The sequence below is a fragment of the Centroberyx affinis genome, unplaced genomic scaffold (assembly GCF_046629955.1).
Source record: "Centroberyx affinis isolate AG114_WGS23_722 - 3 ecotype Tasmania unplaced genomic scaffold, CSIRO-AGI_Caff_v1 ptg003349l_1, whole genome shotgun sequence".
NCBI lineage: Eukaryota > Metazoa > Chordata > Actinopteri > Beryciformes > Berycidae > Centroberyx > Centroberyx affinis.
The window spans coordinates 176,492-192,894 of NW_027281345.1; the positions used below are offsets into that span (position 1 = coordinate 176,492).

At 42.3% G+C, this 16,403-nt stretch overlaps 1 protein-coding gene across 1 annotated transcript; it reads right to left on the bottom strand.

Moving 5' to 3' along the window:
* Window positions 1-1,786: 1,786 nt before the first annotated feature.
* Window positions 1,787-15,185, bottom strand: LOC139660593 (aggrecan core protein-like). Its single transcript, XM_071538765.1, is given in 21 exon segments — window positions 1,787-2,014; window positions 2,596-2,778; window positions 2,944-3,088; window positions 4,182-4,264; window positions 4,366-4,524; window positions 5,369-5,482; window positions 6,543-6,620; window positions 7,085-7,091; window positions 7,220-8,786; window positions 8,877-8,931; window positions 9,106-9,204; window positions 9,312-9,605; window positions 9,788-9,915; window positions 10,021-10,195; window positions 10,367-10,675; window positions 11,230-11,523; window positions 11,657-11,784; window positions 12,306-12,480; window positions 13,961-14,252; window positions 14,779-14,870; window positions 15,098-15,185. Coding segments are annotated over 21 exon segments (4,539 nt in total). The 3' UTR covers window positions 1,787-1,940.
* Window positions 15,186-16,403: the final 1,218 nt, after the last annotated feature.

The following is a 16,403-nucleotide window of genomic DNA, read 5'->3' on the forward strand; positions in this document are numbered from 1 at the left end:
TTTCTATCTGTGACTGTGGATCTGCCCCATGCATGAGAACAATCAGCAACGACAGCTAACTGTGGTGCTTTTGAAACAGACATGTGATACTTGTGATTTGAACTGACAAACTTGGAATGAGTGCCAACAGTAGAAACATGTAGCGAGTGAATTCTGGACTGGACTCTGGTTTATCCTGCAGCAGGTGAGCAGTGTGTGTTGTGTGGGAGGCACAGCCCCCCATATACAGCAACAACGACGCAAAACAAACGCACAAATGAAAGCAGTCAAAGTTGGAAAAACAACATCAAGCGATTCACACTGCAACGGTTACAATGACGATCTAGGAGAGATTATTTCCTCTGAGGTTACATACATGAAATAGATAACAGGTTTTCATTTTATTGACACTTGTTCCACAGAAACACTATGCACTGCACAGCTGTGTGGAAGATGCTGCAACTCTACTGAACACAAAGACAACAAAAGACTCAAACCAACCGACATGACAAACTGTCTGAAATTCACAATAAATGATGATCAGCCTGGCTGTGTTAGTATCCCTCCTCACCCTCTGCTCTACCTGTGTGACTGGTCGGCTCAGCACAGTGCAGGCGATGCCTCAGTGTGTCCAGCAGAGATCTCTGTCACTGTGTGGAATCAATAAATAAACGGTTGTGTATTCACATTGAGCAAAGCGCTCTGCTTTTTTGATTTATAGCAGACGCTACAGCAGACTGTAGTTTGTTGGTTTGTTGCTTGCTTTCTCTCTATGGCTTAGCTTAGATTCAATTAATAACATCTCTTTATCTTATTAAAATATTTTTCTCACAACCAGTTTGATGTTTCCACACATCTAAAGAGCCACTTTAGAGACCTGAAAACATCCAACAGTCCCTTTAAAATCTACATGTTGTCTGGGTATAAGTTATTGGTAACTCATTGCTGGACATGCAGTGCATGGAATTACATGACTTATAAGACATGAGTGTGACAATAAAGTTTTAGAGGCGACATTTTTTGGGGGGATTATTTCCTGGAGGAGACTTCATTTCTTCCTGTGGTGTCAGCTGACTGACAGGAAGCAGAGCAGAACGTAACACAGCGCTGAGATGAAAACACTCGACTCAGCTCAATGAAATGAGGAGAAAACAGAAAGTTTGGCTTCATGTTTCCTGTGATGGATTCTCTCGCTCTGTGGAAGTTTGTTTTACATACTGGACAAGAATGAATGGCAGCAAATGGCTTCTTCTGAAGGGAGGAAAAACGAGCGCTGATATCTGCAACTATGCTGACTGTGTGCAGACACCAGCAGGAAGAATGGAAAGGAGAGGGGAAACTGGACTATTGGCACTAACTTAAAAAAAACAAAAAACACCAGCATTATCCTTTAAATTTAAATTTAGCCAAATGAGAATCCCTTTATTCCGTCCTCCTGCCATTTTTCTTCTTCCATAGAAATGACAAACAGTGAGTTATGCTATGAGGAAACATGACATATGATGATTTGACTGTCCAGTACCTTACTGACTAAACCAGTTGTACTGATGGCTCATACTAAACTCCAGTTCCATCTAAATGAAGCCAGTTTCCCTCTGGATCTGTCTTGATTGGATCTACAGCAGACTGGAGTGAACCAGGCAGATGCTGCTGTCTGTGGATCCATAACTCACATAGAACAAAATATCCCAGCAAGGACTTCACCAAAACACATTACAATTATTACATTACAATACACATGATGAAAATAAACTCCCAGCAATAAAATTATTATATATATATAATTAAAATATTTTAGAAGGGACAGGGAAGAAAATAAAAACAAACACATTACCATGATGCAGCACCCATGATGTGGGTCTTTCAATCTTTTAATCCTTCAGTCCTCTTCACTAAAATGGAAAATGGATTGTGTGTGCTGTAAATGTTCTTTTAAAATAGCTAACTTCTCCTTTCCCTTCTTAGTGAAGCTTGCTGCTGGCCGGCTCTGCTGGACTCCTGCTGCTCCTCCGCTGTATTCTTCTGCTGGATCTCACTGCAGCGAGGGGAAGACACGACAAGGGTGACTTCAGGTTCAAAATAACACACTGGACCTCACCTTTAAACTAATACTTCATGGGGGAAATATAGCACAAATGATTATGTTGCAGTATAAGGACGATATATCGGAATTCAATTCATGTAACAATATGTATCGTGGGGCAGAAAAATGAATTACAATATCAGCTCCATTTTATTCTGCTGTATTAATCACAAATAAGACAGCTTGACCGTCACAAATTCACAATCTCCACTGAAATTGTATTATTTGCACTTTGTAATGCTTTTTTTAAATTGTTGTTTACATTCTAGCAAGCCAGTGCCATTACTAGAAATGACTCAGGAATAAACATAATTCTGCACAGTCAGACTTTGTTGTCACTGAACTTTTATTTATAACATCGCATCATGCTTATGAACCCCATATCGCGTATTGAATCGCATTGTGACATAAGCATATCGTCCCATCCCTATTGCAGATGTTAAATAAACTGTGGTGCAGCTGAAACTCATGGAAGTGAGGTTTCTCTACAAGCCCTAAGATGGGTAATATGGCTCTGCAGTGTGTATACTCACAGTCAGTACATTCCACCTGAGGCTTCTCCCACTGTCCATCTGCTTTACAGCGCACCACCGGCGGGTGGCGCTGTCTAAAACCGGGGTTACACTGATACCGGATGATGGAGTTGACTGGATACTGCTCCCTCCTGTTGCCATACATGCTGGTATTTTGTACCTCCGGCGGGGCGCCACATGAGGCTGAGGACAGAGACAGAGTTGAGATGGAATAATTTCAAAATATGGTCCAGTTACACACATAAAAATACTTTGAGTATAATAGCCATATCCAGTGAAACTAGCAGTGGATTGGTGTTGCAGTATTTAAAGTCTCAGCACCACACGCTGAGCGCTGATCCGCTGTACCTGGGCCTTTCTTGCAGGTGAAGGGCAGGTGGTAGTTGCAGGGCACGTCGTTCCACTGGCCGTTCTCATGCCAGATCATCACCACACAGTCTTCTTCAGAGTTGAAGTAATTATCTGGCTGGTTCGGTCTCCAGTTCTCAAATTGCTGAGGAGGGAGAAGGAGAAACGACAAGTTACTTTTCCACATGATAAATCTAAACTCAGAGAAGAAACAAGTGGGACCAAACAGCTTTAGTTTTTCATTTCTTTTACTATTCACCATTCATTACTATACTACACTATACACTATACTACACTACACTATATACTATACTATACTACACTATACACTATACTACACTACACTATATACTATACTACACTATACTACACTATACCATACTATACTATACTATACTATGCTATACTATTCTATGCAATACTATACTATGCAATACTATACTATACTATACTATACTATACTATACTATGCTATACTATACTGTACTATACTACACTATACTATGCTATACTATACTATGCTATACTATACTATGCAATACTATACTATGCAATACTATACTATACTACACTATACTATACTATACTATACTATACTATACTATGCTATGCTATACTATGCAATACTATACTATACTATACTATACTGTACTATGCAATACTACACTATACTACACTATACTACATTATCCAATACTATACTGTATTATATTGTACTACACTATGCAGTACTACACTATACTATACTATGCAATATTATACTGTACTATACTATACTATGCAATACTATAGTATACTATACTATACTATGCTATACTATACTATACTATGCTATGCTATACTGTATTTTGTTGTACTATCAGAATCAGAATCAGAATCAGAAATACTTTATTGATCCCCGAGGGGAAATTGGGTTACATTGCAGCTGCTCACATTATAGAAGTGAATATATACAAGCGTGGAGAAATTATAAGAAATTATAAGAAAAATAGAAATACGAAAGTAAGAAATATGTAAAATATGTGCATTATACTACAATATATAACTATGAGAATAAAAATAGTAATACTAATATAGAAATAAGAGAAATAAGAATTCTGTACAATATGCATCATACTCCAATATATACATACACCAGTGTTAATAATTAAATAATTAATAAGTATTGCACAGTTGAATTTGAATATACTACATTTGCTGTAACTTGACTAACAAACCAGTGTAATGGTCTCACTCACCCTTGGAGTGCCATCTGTCCAGCGGAAGTCGTTCTCTACTGTCTTGTCGTTCAGCCCGATCCACTGGTAGTCCTGTGCGTTAGCTGTGGGGAGAAGAAGTGGTGAAGGGACTTTCTCTTTCATTCTCTCTTTCTCTCTCCCTCTCACACACACACACCACCACAGCCCTCAGGTCGTCACTCACAGTTGACAAAGTGCTGCTCCTCTGGAGTGATGATGCTGACCAGATGAGCGTTCAGGTCCCTGCAGCGCTGCTCTGCATCCAGCCAGGTCTCCCTCTCAGTGAAGTGCAGGTAACAGTTCCCCTGAAACTTAGTCCAACCCTCCTCACACTGCTGCTCATCTGCAGCCGCAACACCAAGCAAGGAACATTGTGAGAGAGGTCACCACATTCAGCTTGATCTCACACAAGAAAAACCAATAAGTGCAAAAATATTGTCAAAGCAGAGTTTCATCGATCATTTTAACACACCTAATCACCTAAAACTCCTTCATCTTCCTTCATCATGGCTTCCGTAACTTTTATAAGTCATTGTTTTTCACAGAATTTCAAAAACCCTTTTTCATCCACAACTACAGATGGGTTGGATGACCAAAGCACAGTATCTGCTTGATGAGAAGTCTTTCTGCCTTCTTCTCATTCTTTCTGCTATCTGTGGGGTATTAGTGTAGTAGCAGCTGATACAGTGCTTCATATCGTTCACAACCCATGTAGTGTTTCAGTGTAGGTTTATGTTTTTTACCTTAGCATACTCAGCGAGTCAATGAGGAACAAATTTTCCTACTGCAATGTTCTCAGTCAGATTGGCATCCAGCACAAATCTGAAGATGGACAATATTTCCATTCTAAAGCACACAACAAATTTCCCAAGACAAAATGGAAAATTTTACATAATACTTCACCTTAGTTTGGAGGGTCCTTCCAACAGTAATGTGATGATTTTAAATGCGGTGAATAGTAACCCTTGTGAATTTCCACTTTTTTCCTTCTACTGTAACATTCAAAGGCTTCATTCATTCTCTTGCCCCACCTAAGTGACTTTTTTTTTTTTTTTACAAAATGGCTAAACCAGTATTTTCACAGAGCCACAGCGAATAATGATGCTATCTGCTTGTGGTGTTTAGCAGCTCTTTCAGTTGTTTTTGAGAGGCTGTTGTTAGTATTTATTAGCTGAAGCCGCTCGTACCGATCTCACAGCGTTCCCCTCCGTAGCTGGGCAGGCATAAGCATTTGTAAGAGTCCGCACTTTCCACACAGGTGGCTCCATTGGCACAAGGGTTGGAATGGCACACATCTAGCTCTGCAAAAAAGGGGTGGGGTGAGACTATTGTCTCAGCGGGGGGGTGGGGGGTAGGGGATGGGCCAGCGAGGCGAGGTGGTGGAGCTGTGATAGCACACCTCAGGATTGATGGAATTAGTGATCAGAGCTGCTGCAACTTTTGATCCAGATTAAATTTACTGCATCAATACTGCATCATTATGGCAAACTGAAATAATCATCCATGTTCCCTTGCTCCTTTGAGGTGGGCCAGGTTAATCTGCTACTAAACAGAATATTTGTTTTGTCTTGGCGGTCTTGGTAAAGGCAAAAGCAGAATTGTAATTATTGCAATAAGTTTATGTTTGAATCAGTGGCTAGTTGCAGCAGAAGATCAGTATTCAAATTCCAGAAGGAAGAGAGCACCCATATATTGCCAGAAAGCACATATGTGCTCAGGGGTTAGCATGCATACAGCAGAATGATGGTGGCGTACTGGCACAGCAGACCAAAAACAACATAGGCTGAAGACAGTTGTGATAAACACGTGACACAGAGATCCTTCAGAGCAAGGCCAATACGTATCTGACAAACACCCTGACATTCAGTCTGACACACGAAAACAAAGAAACCCAGAGCCAGATGCAGACAGAATGACAAAATGACACGAAGCAACACAACACATAACAAAAATATGGTACAAAACACATCAGGACAGAACAGAAAGGAGACAAAAATATAATTAGCGTTAGTAAGTCTAGTAATTCCATGTAATAAACCATAAATATAATAATATAACAGTTAGGTATATGTATGAAAATATAACTTCAGAGAACAGGCTGATTAACCTAATAGAATGCAGACCAACAACATGAAACATGCAAATTCAACAGTTACAGAGAAATACAGAGAAATGTTACTGGAGAAGATCTGTTAGACTGAACATTTATCACACAGTATTGAATTCAGTGTCTATCAGAGAAGGAGATGAGAAGAGCAAAAAATCAGTAATTATCATTGTCAGAGTAATAGTGTATTGTAAACTTTCCACAGTCTTGGGACTCACCATACTGGCATGCCTCTCCTCTTAATCCAGGGGGGCAATGGCACAGACCGACCCCGTCCTCTACCGTGCACGAACCAGCACCACATGGGTTGGGCTCACATGGGTTCGAGCCACCTATGGATAGGAACAGGTGAGAAACAAGTGAAACATGTTGTCCTCCTTGAATGATGCAGGCCAGTCAGTACTGGGATGCACCATCCATTCAAGTTTCATCAAAATCGGACCGGTGGTGTAGCAGTTGTGGCCTTTCAAAGTTTGAAATGTTTACCTTTAACTATAGTGACCCTATCAGGGCAATTAGTGTAATTTGTTTAACCGCCAGAACACAGCACCAAGATGCATCATCCCTCCAAGTTTTGTCAAAATCACACCAGTGGTCTCTTAGATGTCACATTTGAGTTAAAAATGTTCATCTTTATAGCGCCCCCATTAGGCTTATCAGTGTATTTTTTTAAACACTGGAACACAGTGTGAAAATGCATTATCCCTGCAAGTTTAATCAATATCAGAGCAGTGGTGTCTGAGATATAACCTGAGATATCACCTGAGTTTGGCGGATGGACAGATCCATAGTCCACCAATCACCTGATTTCATAGCATGGGGACAATGAAGTGGCAACACATTGTACTACCTTGCCATTGATAATAGAAAATACAATATTGTCACATAGATTGAATGACTTACCTTCCACTAAATTGGGTTCTTCCATGACGCCTGGTGTCGGCAGAGAGACAGCTGCAGCTGTGGTGGTAGCAGCAGCCAATCCTGCAGGGGCGAGTGCAGGACCCGAGGTCCCATAGAAGTCACCAGTGGTCCCAACCAGTTCAGCCCCGGTCAGAGCCTCCTCTGGCCCTGGAGTGCTCACTGTCAGTTCCCACTCACTGGATGGAGTGGAAAGCACTACCAGCGGCAGATCTCCAGAGGCACTCCCCGAAGAGACGCCGCTGGCTGTCTGGGAGCGTGCATCTCCACTGCCAGAGTAGAAGTCACTGCTGGTGCTTCCCTCGCCACTGTACTCCACTGGCCCCCGCCCGAGCTCCATAGAGACAGTGGTTGCTGTTGATACCTCTGTCATAAAATCTCCAGTCAAGAATGTAACACTGCCTTCTTCTCCGCTGGTAGAGGACTCAGACCAAGAGATTCCCGATCCAGACCCAGACCCAGACCCGGACCCAGACGGGAAACCTGAGGCTCCAAATCCAGACAGCTGTGCACCACTTCCTTGTCCAGAACTGAAGAGTAGAAACCCAGAGGCCTCCTGTTCTCCAGAGGATGACAGCGTAAGGTCAGTGAACCCTGACCCAACAAAGGTCACGCCTGAGAAGAACCCTGAGCTGCTCCCAGAGGCCGAGCCGCTGAGATCACCACTGGCAAGCCCTGATCCTGAAATGTCTCCGGAGCCGCTGAACTCCAGCAGGCCTCCGCCCAGCTCCTGCTCTTTGTGGGTGAGTGAGGTGGACACATCAACCAGTTCACCATCTATTAGTAGGATCTGAGCATCTCCACTGCCGGACTCCTCTCCTGACATGCCGCTACCACTTCCTGAGGGGTAGAATCCTGACGGGAACCCACTGAACCCAGAAAACTCCTGACTGAAGCCGGAACCAGACGACATGCCGGAGAACAGTCCACTTGCCCCAGAGCTGCTGGAGCCATCTGAGGAGGAGCCACTCTCTGCAGAGCTGAAACCAGACCCACTGCCAGATCCAGACATGTCCCCACTGCCACTGAACATCCCAGAGCTAGTTTCAGAAGGGAAGATGAGGATCTCTGTGCTTCCTTCTCCAGCTTCTTGGAGTCCTCCAGAAGCAGAGGTCTCTCCAGAGAGAACGATGCCGCTGCTTGAGAAAATGACTGTGAACCCGGATCCTTCTCCACTGAAACCTGATCCAGACATATCCCCACTGCTAAGGCCTGATGATCCACTGGGAAGCTCAGCACTTCCACTGCCAGACAAGTCTCCAGAGGCAGACAAGTCTCCAGATCCCGACAGATCCCCAGTGATAGCAAGGTCTCCAGAACCAGACAGATCCCCGGATCCAGACAGATCCCCAGAGATAGCACGGTCTCCAGAACCAGACGGATCGCCAGAACCAGACAGATCCCCAGAGATAGCAAGGTCTCCAGAACCAGATGGATCGCCAGAACCAGACAGATCCCCAGAGATAGCAAGATCTCCAGAACCAGATGGATCGCCAGAACCAGACAGATCCCCAGAGATAGACAGATCCCCAGAAGCAGACGAATCCCCAGAAGCAGACGAATCCCCAGAACCAGAGAGATCCCCGGAAATGGACAGGTCTCCAGAACCAGACAGGTCCCCAGAGTGACCACCAGAGGCGCTACTGACCCCAGACCCAGACTCAAAGCCTGAACCAAAGCCTGAGGACTCCACAGCGATGGGAGGGACAATGGAGGGAAAAGCTATAGAGAAACAGTGGAAAAAGAGTGAGGGACATCGGGGGAAAAAAGGGGTAGTGGGGAGGAACAACAACAAAAAAAAACAAGATGAGAGATTTCAGTGGACAATGATAATAACTTTTTATGATCTTGGTGTATATAAATATGACCTTTTATCATAAGAGGAATATAGCTTACCAGTCCTCAACAATTCAGTTATTGATGTTAGGTTAAACATAGCCTCCTGGATTTCTGTGATGTTCAATCCAGTTTCATTGGCAATAAGTAGAATATCCGCTGCAGGAATTAATACACGGTTATTTATAATTGACAGTAACATCACATGGGTGAAAATGGTAAGAATTCAGTGTGAGCCTAGTAAATAATAGCAGTTGAGTGCTTACCTCTGAAACAGTAAGCATCAAATCTGGCGTACAGGTCGGGGTAGCCTGTCTGGTTGGAGTGGGCATATACGGTACGCACTCCTGACTTCCCCGCTCCACATTGCGGGCGGGGGTTGTTGATGGGATAACGGACGCTACGATCCATGAGCCAGCCGGCACGGCACTTGTCGAAGCCCAGTTTCCAGGCTGCGTAGAGCTCTCCGGTGGAGGCCAGGGTGGCATTCTGCTCCTGACACTGGGAAAGAGCCTCGTCATACGTGAAACCTTCACTGGAGCCCAGATGGAAAACCTCACCTAAGGAGCAGATGGAGGAGAGATGTTAGGATTGGTGGAGAAGTTCATTCAAGTTTTCACAATAAAATGTCTTGAAAAAAATAACATAAACAATAACAATTGTGTGGATTAAATAAAGCTGCGTACTAGTATTATGTAAGAACAATGTGATATTTTGTAAAACTAAATAGTATTTTTCTCACCTTTGAGCCCATCAACATAGCAGTAAACATCATAGTGCTCATCTGCCGGCCTCAAGCCATAGGACCTGACTCCAGGTCGATCTTCCAAGTTTCCAGCACACTTATCTCGAGGAGAAACAATAGGATACCTGGAAAAGGGTAAACAACATTATTTATTTAACATTACTTTTAGGTATTATTTGCATTTGCACAGGGCAGGTATCTGAAAATATAGAGTAGGACATCAGAGTTACCTGACAGTCTGGTCCAGTAACCAGCCTGCATCACACTGGTGATAGCCAGCCTCGTACGCAGCCTGCAGCTGTTCTGGGGTGGCGATGGAGGCTCCGACACTCTGGCAGGCCAGCTGGGCCTCAATGAAGGTGAACGCATAGCGGCCGGAGCCTGAGCGGTAATGGAACACTACACCTACAGATGGACACAAGAAATATTCTCTGGTTTCTTTTGGTATAGCCAATTTTCTCATCCCAAGAGCAGGGAGAATCACTGGACTTTCTAAGTAAAGTTACAATACATACAGTAAATTGATTCTCTATGTTAGCAATTATCATAACATGCACAAGAACTTCCATCACTGACCAGTCGGAGGTATCATGAAGCGTTTGCTGGGCTCCCTGCCGACATCTGGCCGGGCGGTGGCTGCCTCCATCACCTCTGTGATGAGCTCTGTGATGTTGGGTGGCTGGGGCAGAGGCAGCTCAGTGGGGCTCCCAGTGTAGGTGAAGTCCACAGCAGTGGGTCGCTGCGTGAACAGCTCTCCAACCGCCTCGCTCTCTGTTGTCGTCCTCCTGAAGAAGACCTCTGGGCTCTGCGTCACCGTGGCAACACTCAGCACGCCACTTCCAGCTTCTGTGGAGTCCAAGCCTGAGCCCTCCTCCTCAGGGGAATCTGGATTAGTAAGGACATGCTTAGATGTTATATCAATGGCTACGTTTACATACACACAGTATTCTGGATACATGGCTTATAACTTAGAAAAGGTTGTTTAAATGCACATTTAAAGTCATAATGAAATGAAAAATGACATTTTCACCTTGATAACTAATTCTCCATATCAATATATTTAAGAATAAATGCCATAAGAATAGTTTTTTTTATTTTTTTCATATTTTATATAAAAATGTCATTACTTGTACTTCCTAGAAAACTGCTGTATTTTTAGTGGTTCATTCACCAGAAGGCACACATGGTCCCATGGTAAGCAGAATTTAAGAGTTTTGTTCCAAAATCAGATATCTACTATTTAAAAAAAAAAATGACATCCACTCTCCCATATTGACTGCTGGCACTGATAGTTAAGGACAGAGTCATTTATGTTTTTCAGTTGTGATGAATTTCAGGTAGCAGTATTTTTCCTAAATGGATATATAGCATTTTGGAATGAAACCCTTCCATTGCACTCTCAGTATCTCCATCCTTGGTCTAAACGGCTGACAGCCTACCTGTATAGCAGAAGGCATCATAGCGGGACTCAAGAAGAGGGTATCCTGTCTGGTTGGTGTGGAGGTAAACAGTGCGCACGCCCAGCAGACCCCCTCCACACTGTGGCCTGCGGATATTGATGGGGTAGCGGACGCTCTTGTCCCCCAGCCAGCCTGCATTACAGACGTCCATACCGCCCTGCCAGGCCAGGTACAGCTGGCCGGTCGTGGCCAACTGGGCTCCCTGCTCAGAACATGCTTCCACTGCCTCAGCATAGGTGAACTTAGCCGCAGAACCAGTATAGAAAACCCTGCCTGTATAAGATGAGGAAATTAAGAAGAAAAATAATAAAAAAGAGGAGCATAAAATAATTAAAAATGGAAGCAAAATCCTACAACAATGAACGAGAAATCACAAATAAAGAGACATTACATGACATTTAAGTACCTGTCATCTTTTCAGCAAAACAGTAGACATCGTATGTTTCATTGACATCTCTCACTCCGTAGGTCCTGACTCCGGGGAATTCTTCTTTGTCACCGTAGCAGTTCTCACGAGGATCGTGGATTGGGTACCTTGGATTTATTAAAATGAAGCTTTAATATCTTTATTTCAAAGTTCAAGATGCAACTTAAAGGAAAAATCCACCCTCAGACAGACTGTGAGGCGATATATCATCAATCTGTGATGTTCAATGCATTATAGGAGTTATTTTGTGATGAAGTGTTTTTTACTTTTTAATTTACTTTTTTGGTGAACCCACTTTCCCTCAACCTGCCTTGTCTGCATCTACTTCAGTTAATGATTTCCTACATTTCCCAGAATGCCTTTCAACAACCCCCAGAAAATGGATATGAACTTGAGCTGAGCTGTGAATACATTATATATATCTAGTCAAATGGCAAATGTACTGTAGGTTTGGCTAGATAATATTATACTACGCTGTTTGTTGGACACTTGCAAGGTGTCTTAGATTATCATTAGCACATGGTTTTTTTTACATTTGTCTCCAGTGTCAAGCCATGACCCTGGATGTGTTTTTTAAAGTGCTCTACCCACTGAGCTGCACAGGACCAGACCTCAGCTACAAACTGACCTGACAGTTTGATCAGACAGCCAGCCTGCATCACACTGGTGGAATCCATCATCATAAGCAGCTTGGAGCTGCTCAGGCGAAGCGATGACCGCACTGTTCTGGATACAAGCTGCCTTGGCCTTTTCAAAAGTTAAACTGTAGCGGGTGGTGATGGCCCGGTAGTGGAACACAATACCTGGAGAGAAAAAACAAGCACTTTAATTTAAAGGTGCATTAAAGGAATAGTTCACCCAAAAATGAAAATTCTGTCATCATCTACTCACCCTCATGCCAGTTGAAACACAGGTGAAGTTTGTCCATATAACACACAGGGAGGCTGCCAGCACAACTCCATAGCAGCCTTCTCCAAAACAACTGAAGTCAGTGGGGACCAGTTCTTCAGAGTTCCAAAAACACCTATATTTACACCATAATTTAGTGCAAATCTTAAAGGATAAGGCCGGTGTTTTTTAATGCATTGCTTACCGTCAACAAATCCTATGACAAAATCAACAATGCGTTTGCTCTACTCCCGTTACTTTCTGACTTCCCACGTACCGCTTTTAGCCGTCAACCCGGAAGTCATTGGCTCCAATTGTAAGCTAAAAACCTTGAAATACAGCTCACAAAGACATAGTTTCAATTTTAAAAATCGCTAACTGTTACCACGAAAAGTCAGGCTGTTGTAGTTATTACCCAATCAAATTCAAATGGGAACAAATTCTTCATTACGCCGGGGACTATTTTCGGTGAGATTGCAAAGTGTTTACAGCCGGCTTATTAAGTTGTTTGAGGAAAAAGTCGGCCCAGAGCAGCAGCATGGCTCTTTGATGTGTTTTTAATTGGTTTTTTTTAATACAATGGAGTTCTATGGCTGCTGGGACATGGCTGCATTGGGCACCGACTACATGGACGAGACTTGTTGGCAAAAAAAAATCATTGCTGATTTTGTTATTTTCATAGGATTTGTTGACAGTAAGCAATGCATTAAAAAACACCAGCCTTATCCTTTAACTACAGCTGATTGATTTGCAACAAATAATGGTGTATAGGTCTTTCTATTCACAGTGTGATTGATTGATTTGTTTTTGTTTTGGAACTCTAAAGAACAGGTCCCCATTGACTTCAGTTGTTTTGGAGAAGGCTGCTACCAAGTTGTGCTGGCAACCTCCCTGTGTGTTTTATGGACTAACAAATTTCACCTGTGTTTCATTTGGCATGAGGGTGAGTAGATGATGACAGAATTTTCATTTTTGGGTGAACTATTCCTTAAGTAAGGTTTTTACTGTTTCTAGCTGTTAGCTAGCTTGTCCTATTATGAAAGTGTGATTATATTGTTTATGTCCATTACAGGCCACTGTACACTGTGCCAGAGAGCTGTCCATGTTGTTGCAATGCCTTGCCTTGCCAGTAGAGATCGATAAAAGTCATAAATTACTTGATGCCCTGTTAACAGCAGGCAGTGATTTTCAACTGGCACTTTTGTCCTCATACTACAAGTAGCGGACCATGTTTGATTAGACATTGTGTTTAATTACTGTCATTTGATTTAGCAGCCATCTATGAATATTAGGTCTTTATTGTCACCACTGTCTACTCACTCATTTCATTTGTGACACTAAATCCTCTCTGAGCTTTCCGCTCACTCCCAGTGTATCTGTAACACTCAGACGTACCTTGAACCTGCACATGGACGGTGTCGTGGTCGTCCTCGATGCCGTGCTGGACCTCGCAGCGGTACACTCCTGTGTCATTGGAGCGCAGCTCAGTTATCTTGATGCTGGCGTCTGTGGGGGTCATGGGGTATCCCACCATATGGACCCTGTCCAGGTAGCTGTCTGCGATACGCACCTGTCCTTCCAAGGCCACCAGGATGGTGGTGACCTTTTCTTTAGTGACGCGGCTCCATTTGATGCGATGAGAAAGGGGGGCGATGGTGGGCGCTCCCGGGTCAGGGATAGTGTGGTCCTGCATGGGGAACAACAGTGTTCAATCAATTCCTGCAACTAAATATCATAACACTCAAGGTATCAAAACTTTTACTAGGTCAGTAAACACTTTACAACCTTTGTTACTTCATTAGCACACAGACTAATCCTCCTAAACTGGAAGAACCTGCAGCTTCCCACTCACACTTCATGGTTAACAGACGTGATGCCTTAAACCAAAAAACTAGAGAAACTCAGATTTGTATTTTGTATTTGTATTCTAACAAGTTTCAGAGAACATAAGCCTTCATGGACTGTGCTAAAAGTATGTTTAAGGCTGAACTCCTCAGCGACTCCTACTTTTTTCTCTTTTCTCTCTTTTTCTTTTCTGTACATCTTTAAATTATGTAAATCGTTTCTTTGTCCATATTGACTGTATGAAAACCAATAAACAGAACAAAAAGAAGCTTGGACTCATTTCTGAACATACCATATTGAATATACTGTGGAAAGTATAGTGCCCATTGAATACAAACTGCATACTGATCAACAGCAGGTAGACTTACCTGGAAGTAGCATGGCAGTACCAGTGTTGCTCCCAGTAGAGGGCGCTGTGGCTCCTCCAGAGGAATACTCACACTCAGGACATCCTCCGGGTCTGAGAGGGACACAAATAAACAAAAATAAATTAAGACAACGAAACATGAATACCATGTAATCCCAGGACCCATGATCAATAAACTGCTCACTAGACTTGAACTGAAGATATTCTAAAACTCTGTTGAGAGAGAAGTAGGCATATTTCAGTAATGCAGCCCTAATTCATATTCGTGCTATTTTAAAACGCACTTAAAAAGGTGAGTGGTGTAGTGTGATCTCTCTTACCCAGAAATTCGTGCTCGTCATACATGTAGTCAGATGATGCTGAGACGACATTCAGACACACAGACAGCAATACAATCCACCTGCTCATATTTTACCTGGAATTAAAAAAGGGGGGCAACGAGCAAAACGTAAGAAAACAACTATTATCAAATTCTATGTAACCTTAACACATGTGCCTGTATATTTGTCCCTATAAAGACGCAATTCACAACAGCATTTCAACATTTTGTTTGGGATTTTACACCTTTGACTCAAGAATGAATGATCAAATATACTTAAGTATAACTATACTAAGTACAATTATACCTATGAGTATATATTATAATGATAATACAAATACTATAAGTATGTTTATCTACCATATGTATAACTATACCAACTATGCTTAAGTTATACAACCATTATGAATCAAATTTGATTAACCTCATATGGTTGTATGGAGTGTTGAATATTATATTTATCCCTATAAAGATGCAATTTACCACATTTTATTTTATTTTAGCCTTTTAGCCAAGTGTAGTAAGATAAGATAAGATGAGATGAGATAAGATAAGATAAGATAAGATAAGTTTAAATAAGATAAGATAAGGTATCTTTTTATTGTCCCATGGAGAAATTTATCTTGCATTCTGTGTTGCTATAATAAAAAACATCAGTTCCATACACATCATACATACAACCATGCATACATACTGTACACCATCATACAAAAAACACAACAACACATACATAGAATTTACATTTGACACATACATATTCCTACATAATGATAAAAACAACAGAAAGCATCCCATCGCATCACACTGTGAACACACAACCCCTATTGCCACCCAGCAGCTTCTTTCCTGTTGCATCACAGCAGACTCAGTGGAGGATATGAGCAGTGAACTGTTATGAAAATATTCTTTGGAGATGAGATGCTACTGGAAGTTTCTACCTGAGAGCGAAATGACTGGAATGTAACAGGACCCATAAACTGTTCACTGCAGACTGATTGTGTATTCATTGAGTTTTTTTATGCTGAAATGTTTGTGTAAGACTTTAACGTTTTGGAAAGTTACATAGCAACTGCATTTCTTGAGAGGAATAAATGAACCGGCACAAATGACCAAACGGCTGGATAATATTCATGCGTCCTGCTCTGTGGTTACTCATCCGCTCACAGCTGCCTCTTATTTTCTCACAGGCAAACAAAGAGCCCCAGTTATTTCAAAAGTAAATGTTTGCTGTTATTACGGTTAGAAGTCTGAGTAACAGTTCCTGCTCCTCCCTCGCTTTAAAGTGGAGGCTGGGACTTTTCCTAAAC